Genomic DNA, 9801 nt, shown 5'->3' on the forward strand with positions numbered 1-9801 from the left:
TATATTTTTTTCTTTTTTTCGCAGGCATGTAAAAAGCTCGGGCGCATTGAGCTGTCAGACTGCGAGATGTATGCTTCATGTGAGCCTTGCCCTATGTGTTTTGGTGCCATACATCTTTCTCGAATCAAGGTAGGGGTTCAAGCTCCATGTGGAAGACATTTAGTGTATTATTGGACCTTCCAGGCATGAACTAAGTGGTAGATTCTGCTTAAGACACCCAAGTCACAAAGGAAATTTAAATAGTAGTGTCGTTCCTCTTCCTACCAATATTTGTAACTAAAGGAGGGTAAGTTTCTCATAAAACCAGGATCTTAACTAACTAGTAGGTTCTGCATAAGACAAAAATAAATTTAAACAGTAGCACGATTACCAATATTTGTGACTATAAGTTCCTCATGAAACCAGGATCTAACTATCCTCCTCGCAAAGAAATTTTTTTGGTGGTTGATTGTGCATCTCTAATAAATTATGAGTAGCGATGATAAGACTCTTCCATAAAGGGTGAGGGTTAAAGTCTTTCAGAGTCTGATGTGCCTCTGTCTTGACTATGCAGCGGCTGGTCTATGGAGCTCAAGCTGAAGCAGCCATTGCAATTGGCTTCGATGACTTCATTGCAGATGCAATTAGAGGGACGTCACATTATCAAAAGGCCAATTTGGAGATCAAAAGAGCTGATGGCAATGTGGCAGCCATTGCAGAAAAGGTGTTTAAAGATACTCGAGCCAAGTTTCAAATGTATTAAAGCATCTTTGTAACAACGAGGAAAAAGATTTGTTTCCCAGCAGTTGGGACGTTACAACATTTTTTTAAAGACAGGAAAAACCTGCTTAACAAGCTCAAATTTTGATACCTTTTTGGCTCTGCAGTAGCTGGTAACTGCCCCATAGCCTCGTTGCTTATGTAACATTTGATTCTTTTTGGGGTTGAATTTATATTCTGTTGTCAAATCTGTTTTTTAACTCAGAAAGTGGTGCTCAGTTTCAAGAAACTTTTCTAAGAACTTAACGTCTGTTAATCGGTTATCATGCATTTGCAGAATAAGAGAAATGGGCAAACACGGATGCAAAGAGGTATTTTGTCCTAGACGAGTCAGATGCTCCAACTGTCATGTTAGGACTTGAGGGCTAAAGTTGTCCCTCAGTTGATGTGAAGCTCAAAAAGTAGGATTTACAATCTTCTATGTTCCAGTATGCGATTAAAATAGTTTGTAATTCTCATTAGTTACATTGCAAGCAAAGTTTTTGTTGCTGCATCTCCAGTTTTGTAAATTTTTGTTTGTCCCCCCAGCGAATGAAGTGCAGTATGGACTGCATAGTCACGCATTGAAGGGTGGAACACGTGGTAATCCTTCGGGAGGCTTAGCTTCGTGGCAGTTGAACCTGGACTCCTTGTTTGGCATCTTTTCCTCTCGATATTGCTGGTTTTGACTTGAACTTTGTGAATCCAATAAATGTTTAGTGCGGAATAAACCTGTTTTTTTTTTTGGTCTATTGGGAGCATTAGTCTAATTTTAGCTTCAATAATGCAAGCAATTATAATGCAGTGTGAGCATTTTAATACTTGCTAGGTACGCCGAAAAGGTCTAGTCTGTGCTGTACTCCTAATGATTTTGTGAAGAAGTGTTGTTGCAATCAAGCTCGTTGCAATTACCTTCGTGAAAGGTGTGAAGACACCATGCCGATTTCATTAGTGGACATGTTTTAGCGTAGATGTGTTGATATTAGGGAGGCTGTCAATATTATGATGCTCTCTACGCTTGTACTAAGTCCACAAATGCTAGCTGGTTTACACCCCTATGAGAAAGCTTTGGAAGGTTGTTGTAGCTTGTTGCAGAAATAAAAAGCAGCACATAGAAGAAGATAAATATTTTGATGGTAATGGCACATGGGAAAGCACAAACACCAACCAAGAATAGGAGAGAAGGGAGTACTTTTGACTTTGAATAGGTGAATTGGTGCTTGAAATGAGAAGTGGGATGCAAACTGGGTTAAGATATCAATGCAATACCATTGAGAATGGGAGTGCTAATTGAAGGGGATTATGAGGATAGCTAATGCTAGTTAAAAAAGTCCGGTGTATGCTGTAGAAAACAGAGTCAATGCTAAAACTTCAAAAAAAGTTGTAGCTCTGTGTGATGAAGATGTAAAAAAGGCACTGATGGATCGATGAAAGCTTTAAATGTAGAGCACACTCTTATTGTTGCCTTCAGCGTTAATGTGAATTTCTCTGATCATTATAACATCCTCCATACACTTGCGATCTTGTTGCATGATGGAAATGGGTTAATTGTTGCAATTTCTGTAGCTTAAGTTAACATGTATTGCCTCTGCAAAATCAGAAAAAGCCATAGAATGCAATATTTATGTTGGTTACTTGCATAATAAATTGCAATACAAAAGGTGGAAGCTCTCTGCTTTACTTTTTAAGTTTGCAAATGCTTGTCCAGAAACCTGTGTTATTTGTCCGCTAAAGACCGTCCCTTTGGACACACTAGCAACTCATCAAATTTTACTTGGAATACATCATAATTTTTTATCCTTAAAGGTAAAGGATGGAATTTCAAATTCTTTTGAAATAACAATTGATAGTAATATATCAATTGTTGTCTCAAATAATTTTGAAATAACAATTGATACTAATACTATATCAAGATTCTCTACATTTCTGTAGAAGTACTCCAAGGATTTGACAAAATGTTTTTCTCTCCTAATATGTGAAGATTGTCTTGCTAGTAGCAGGTCTCAGCTATAAAAAACGACACCTTTAAAAAAATTTAAATGCAAAAGCTAGTGATAAATGATAAGCCTCATGATATTGAAAAATGAATAGGCTTTGTAATCTTTTTGTAGAGAGGTTGTAGAGCGAGCATGTTTCTTTTCTTTATCTTTCTTTGATGTGAGATTCAACACCCTCCTATTGTATGTGGTTAACTACAATTGGGATAGTTGGCGTGTAATGGTTACTTACTGTGTTATCTTTTTACTTTACTAATAGTGAATATCATGATGTTGTGTAGATTGAAACTTTGGGAGTTTAGAAAGCGTCGATAATAAATAATTTTCTCAGTCATTTTTAGTTGCATAGTGTTATTATAGCTAATTTTGTCAATAAGCCACTATGGCTCCCTTGTAAATAATTAGTGAGAACTTGCCGTATAAAGAATCATGCAATAAATGATAGCCATCACCACTTAGACTAAAGTGGAACTAAGTGTAAAGAGGGGCTTTCAATTTTTGGCATCAATAAGCCAATAATAAAAATTAGATACCAAACTCCACAAGAGGTGCCGTGGAGTTTGGGATTGATTTGACTTGTATGAGTCAAACCTTATCTTGCATTTCAAAATAAGTATGGTAGGGTTGTATGCTTGTCGTGGGAGTCCTTTCTTGCAAAAGAAATTTGTTTTGTATCAAGTCCACTACATGGTTGGGCTTCTATTTTTCTGACCAATTCTTTAGGCTTGTTGCTCTGCAATTGGTTCTGGAACCTAGGTACACATATGCAGCTAAAATTTCATGGCAGCGGGAGAAAAACCTGATGTAGCAAGCCATCGCATCAAACGTGTAATAGTAGAACTTCGTACACAATAGGATGCAACGGGTCAAAAATTAAGGGCGAAGCTTGAGGGTGAGAGCAATTTCCCTGCACAGAGGAAGATTGTGTGCATAAAGAAGCCCGTGCGATAGCTTCCTTATTTTTGGGCGGCGGCACCATTCAAGCTTCATGTGCGCACCCTTATATTATCGGATAAGTTTATCCGCTATCTAAACCTCGTGTGTTGCCCTATTTTTGGCCTATCATGGTTTGCTCATGCGTGATTACCTTTGACTGAATAGCTACTATTAATCGGCCCGAGGACATCACGCTCACCCAAACATTTACTGAACTTGATGTCGCCTTCTGCAAGCGTTTTATCTCTACCTGCCCTGTGAGCAAACTCAAGCAAGCAAAAAGTTGCCACATCATCCAAGGCCTTATTCTCTCAGTCCCATCACATCTCCAATAACATTTATTTTTTTGGTGGAATTTCATGTTCTGCAAAGAGGCATCCCCATGCCATAAGCATTAGACAAGGTGCTTGTCTAAATATTTGTTTCCACACTCTTAAAATCTACTTTAGACATTTAAAACTTGAAAGATTTTTACATTTTGTTAAGGACAACCAAAAGTCAAAGTACATATTTCTCCTTGTGTACTTAGTTTTCATTTTTAACGCACTTAGTGAAAGCAACGTATTTCATTATACGCACTTGGCGTAAAGAGAGGGCTAGGCACTACCTTGGAAATAAGGCAAGGCATTCCTCTCATTTTACATAAGGGGTGCTTAGAATTAAGGGGGCAATTTCACAAGAATGGAACAAAAAATAATAATTATCACAACCTTTAATGGAAATCACTTCTTCACAAAACCATGTTCTTGTTAATGAGGAAAGGCCCTTTGGCACTTGATAGAGATACATGAAGAAGCATCTAGATCAGTCACAATTGCAGGCAACCAAAAAGCACTTGGCCTTAATGTCCTTGGCTTAGTGATTATTTGATTACACACATTGCATGCGTCAGGGATGCAAAAGGAGCTTGTGACACTTCTAAGAGAGAATTTGGCATTGCCTCTAAGAAGACTAATCTGCTCATGGAGCTCTACAAGCTCTTGAAAAGAGATGAGGAGACTCATCTTAACAAGTCAAAGCTTTAATGCAACAGCTACTAGGAGTGAAAAAAAAAAACCATGATGATGAAGCAATATAAGTTCTTTTCAATAGTGTGGACAAGCCACCTTTCAATGTATTAGTGTCCACTTTGCAGAATATGGATAAGATATTTATTGGAAGAAGTGGAACCATCTCTTTTGGATTATGATTCAAAGCACCGTGCATAACACTTGAAGTTTAAATATAACACTTGATGGGTTACACTACAAGTGAGTAGGTGTATAGAACATGGGCGTGTAAAGTTTGTAACTCTGAGGATGGGGTGTTGAAGTTTGAGTTTTAGAATGAATGAGAGAAGAAAGTATTATCCTATAATATGCCTCATTTCTCAACACAATCATTCAAGTTTTCTCTCATTGAGTGCAACTCTTATGTGAACTTGTGATCACTCACCTTAGTCTCAAGATTCATTGTATGAGTCCAAGTTTTCATTTTAGAACCTAATTGACTTGAGTTACATCTCACTTTGTTGTGCAAACACATAAATGTTGCTCTCTATTTCCCCCACAATACTTCTTCTTTATGTTGCTTAAAAATTTCTCGAGCAATGAGGGATGCCACGTGTCTTCAAGTTTGGGAAAAAACGAACATGTGTGTAACCTTAATTTCGTTAATGACAAAATGGAAGAAGGATGCATCCATGCGTCTCCCTCTTGGGACGATCCACAGAAAGAGAGGGGGGTCGTGGTTAGTGAAAGAGGAAATAGGGATCACATGCAACATGGTGGAGACTGCAAGGCAGCAAGCGCTGGGCATCCACTATAGGACCAGTGGTGGAGAGCTGGAGCACAGTAGGTGGGGCAGCAAGGGGTAGTCCAAGACCAATAGCAAAAGTGGTAGCTTTGTAGAAGCCACAAATGCTAGAGGATTGATGATGGTAGGTATAGCAAGTGACAAACCTCGATCAATGGCTTAATCAAGGGTAAGCTGGAATAATGGGAGATACAAGCACTGGAGGCAAGACCTTGGAGTTGGAGCTCACACGAAGAGCTATGGGGAACAGTTGTTCAGACAAGGGGGGGGGGGGGGGGGGGAGAGAGAGAGAGAGAGAGAGAGAGAGAGAGAGAGAGAGAGAGAGAGAGAGAGAGAGAGAGAGAGAGAGATCAGTGTTGCATGCAACTAGGAGGCCACAAACAATAGAATATTCTATTCGGCTATTTGAGAAGTTTTTGACCTAGAAACCATTATTGTTCCTCATGCAGACTGCGTTTAGAGAGAGAGAGAGAGAGAGAGAGAGAGAGAGAGAGAGAGAGAGAGAGAGAGAGAGAGAGAGAGAGAGAGAGAGAGAGAGAGAGAGAAGAAGAAGAAGAAGAAGAAGAAGAAGAAGAGAAGATTTATTGTCATAGGCTTGTTCAGGGAGAGAGAGAGAGAAGAAGAAGAAGAAGAAGAAGAGAAGATTTATTGTCATAGGGGTTCCAACAACCGCAAGAGACCTCAAAAATCTATCAAGAATAATTCTTGACTCTCAAGGCCTATTATGAAAGAGGGATTTGGGATAACCAATCCTTACTGAGAGAGAGAGAGAGAGAGAGAGAGAGAGAGAGAGAGAGAGAGAGAGAGAGAGAGAAGGGGGACTTATTATTGCCCTCAAGGTCAAATTGAACTTTGAGACCAAATGAAACATTTCGCATGCTCTATGCTAAGTTCTTCAATGACTCTTGACGCTGGCAATTGACAATCCATGGTGGATGGGAGAGAAAGATAAGTAAGTAGTGGCCTAGCTTGAAAATTGAGGGAAGCAAGCTTGATGTGATCATAAGTTGAGGACTCAAGTAGGGTATGATGCTCAGACTCTCAACTTTGCTAGGGATATAATGTGCATGCAGAAAGAGACTCTTCCTTAGTGCCTGATTGCCTTGTCTCACATCACAAGCAATGGAATTAAGCATGATGGCTGCTATGGTGAAGATTCTAAATAAGGAAATAGGCTCAAGCATGTAAATTTTTGAATATGGTCTTCTTCTAAAGAAGAAGTGCCTTTGTAATTTCTTTTTGGGGGAGAGAGAGAGAGAGAGAGAGAGAGAGAGAGAGAGAGAGAGAGAGAGAGAGAGAGAGAGAGAGAGAGAGAGAGAGAATGCTAGCCTTAATCTTTTAGCATTCCCTTCATTTTACAATAAGGGCCAAAAAAGCTGGCAGAATAAATCACTAACAAAGTGTTTTTCATTTCATTGCTAACAAGTTTTGAGATGCCAATGGTGCCTAAGTACACTAATAAATAACATGCACCTTAAAGGAGGATTATGGTAGTAACCTCCTTATGCATTGGTATGATGAGGTTGTGATTAGGTGATGATGTACACTACTACCCTACCTTGCACACAAAACATAGATAGATTTGTGGAAGCGATGGATCCGAGGCGCATCATAGAGGGGTAAATCACATTTCCAATATAAGAAGCAAGCTAACCTAGCTTTGAAGAGCTTGAACCTCTACTACAACATTAGAAACTATGAGTCCTTATCTTTTCACACCTTGCTACGTAGCCATTTATCCCTTTGTCTTTCTTGTGAGCAAGGTGTAGTAACAGTGGATATCATCACCTACTATATAATAAAGAGGTCTACCTAGGAATGACAAAAATTCTATTAAGGCCAGTGGTACAAACTTGGTAAGTTAGCACAATGTCATTTTTAAAGATAAGGGTACATAACTGCTAGACCCTATAATCACAAGATTTGAGTAGGCTCCAATGTAATCGTATTGCTTCAAATGCCGCAAAATACAGCTTGCCTTGACATGGCTTTTGACCTTGAAGATGCTATTGGCCCTAGTATCTCTATATCTCTATCTTGCATGGTCAAATGTTTGCCTCCAAATATACAATATAGTTGACATGGTCACTTATCTCTAATAGTTAAAGAGGTCATCCTCCTCTTCATCTACCTTGAGATTCCAATGCTAGTACCTACCATAAAGGGGCTGAGTCTTGTGAAGGGAAGATGCTAGTTTGAAGGAAAAAAGTCCTCTTTTTCACTATGTTTTCTTTCAATAGTAAAAAAAGAGTCCAGATGTTTGCCTAGCTTCAGCGGATTCTACTCAATGCAATCCATAAACTCGAATCCCATAAATCCAATTTTTGAAATCTAACTCAAAGTTTGGTAGGTCTCCCATCTTAATAGAAAGAATGCGATGTTTCATAAGATTTGAAGAGAATTCTTGGTGGTACATAATAGAACCAATAGAGAGGAATATAGATGCTGGTTCCAATTGCCTTCCCAATGTTGAAGCCAATACTAGAACCCACTCCACTCTCAAACGACAGTTTATTGTTAGATTAACTTTCCTAGTTTGTACCATTGATCTTAGTAGCATTTTGAGACAAAGGTTTTCCAAAATGAGGAATCTCTCTCTCTCTCTCTCTCTCTCTCTCTCTCTCTCTCAATAGATGTAGATTACTCTCAAAATCCATCAAGAATGAGGGTTAGCTGCCAACTCATAGGAGTCACATGTGCAAGAAACTCTAAAGCTTGGTATAAAGAATGATTTGCACAGCATTTTACATATAATTATTTTTGTAAGAATCTATCAAAAAGCTGTGTCATGCATCACTTTCACAAATTTAATGGACTCTAAATATGTAGATAGAAAGCATTGATATATTTTCCAACTTGAAAGGAATATAACATTACAAGAATAGTATGTGGGCCACATACTAGTAATACTTTATGGAAGCTATATTCTTTCTATTAGATGAGGAGATATGTTCCATCATCATTAGGGATATATATGATACAATTTTTTTTTAGTAATTTAATAACTCCAACATTGGTTATCTCTTCAAGTGGATAGACAGCTTGAAGACATAACTTAATTGTCGACACTGTATATCCTTTGCATGAACGATCCAACCAAATGACTACTCAAGTATGTATATTCACTTGATTTTTCTTTTTGTAATGGAAAATATGAGAATTCACTTAGCCTCCTTGAACATGAAGGATCCAAAAAAATGACTATTGCGCTATGTATATTCAATTCATTTTGCACTCTTGTAATGGACACTGTGAGAGTATATTCACTTAGCCTACCCATCCCACCCACTTGATAATCTAGGGCTAGATAACAGAATGAGGTGAATATTATCCCCTTGATTGCTTTATTCATAACTAGTTTGAGGTGTACCTAAGAGAAATCTTACTTGCTTCGATCAACATAATAAAGAAGTTACTTCCCTTGGATAAACAAAAATGTACGGCTTCATATAGATATTTAGTTTGATAATGTCTATAACAGTGTTAGTGTCATCTAAGAAGCCTTAGAATACATTACAGAAGCTCATAATTGGATTGGCTCTAAATTACTAAAAAAATGTTGTAGATATTCTAATGGATCACTACAAGAAGGCACGCTTGAATGTGTTCAACCCAAGTAGCAAGAGTTATATGACACAAGGCTCTATAAATGCTTTGAATCTCTTATCTTTCTTTTGGTGAGGATCCCTCAAATCCTTAAAGTGCAAGAGGAATTTGTAAGATGTTTGATCTTACATGTGTTTGTATGCAAATAATGGTTATTATTTAGTAATTTTGAGCTCAAATCTAGAGCCTGCCTTTTAGCTTTTCAATTTATTTTAATGCTTTTGGTGCTTTGTAATGATAAAAAAGCTAAACTAATCATTAAGATACAAATGAAAAAGAATTATTTTACTTAAAATCATGAATTATGATCCTTTGAAACTTTTATATTTTCTTGGATTTATTAAAAATTTCTCGTTGTAAGATCCAAAAACCGCAACATGGTAGAAATTGAAAACAAAACAACTTAGAATTGTTAATCATGCATGTTAGAAGCCGAAAATTTGCAATTCTTTAATCCCACTAAACTTTGAATTATTCCCCATTATCATGTGCTTTCATTAAAGTGAATGCTTTTGCTATTGTGTGTAATGTACAGAAAAACTCTCTCTTTATAGGCACTTAGCAAATGGCGTATTCCATGTACTTCAACCAAAACTTGTGTTCACCCTCAAACTTTGTAGAATAAAATATCATTTGATATACTTTTGCAAGTAAAAGAAAGGCCCTTACTTTCCCAAAAATAAACAAACCTCTATTATCTCTCGAGAAAGTGAAGAGGTCTACAAAGAAT

General features: G+C 37.6%; 1 protein-coding gene across 5 annotated transcripts in view; it reads left to right on the forward strand.

The window, feature by feature from the left end:
* Window positions 1-1386, forward strand: part of LOC147456652 (guanosine deaminase-like) — a 53383-nt gene extending 51997 nt beyond the window's left edge. For 4 of the 5 annotated variants that reach the window (XM_086515080.1, XM_086515082.1, XM_086515083.1 and 1 more), the window contains 2 exons: window positions 25-129; window positions 554-947. In XM_086515080.1, coding sequence (XP_086371206.1) covers window positions 25-129; window positions 554-742 — 294 coding nt within the window. In that variant the 3' untranslated portion in view covers window positions 743-947. Of the gene's footprint in view, window positions 1-24; window positions 130-553; window positions 948-1036 lie in introns of those variants that run through there. The other variant, XR_015188468.1, reaches the window with a different exon arrangement.
* Window positions 1387-9801: the final 8415 nt, after the last annotated feature.

This window comes from Adiantum capillus-veneris, chromosome 6 (genome assembly GCF_014529385.1).
Source record: "Adiantum capillus-veneris isolate H3 chromosome 6, ASM1452938v2, whole genome shotgun sequence".
Lineage (NCBI taxonomy): Eukaryota > Viridiplantae > Streptophyta > Polypodiopsida > Polypodiales > Pteridaceae > Adiantum > Adiantum capillus-veneris.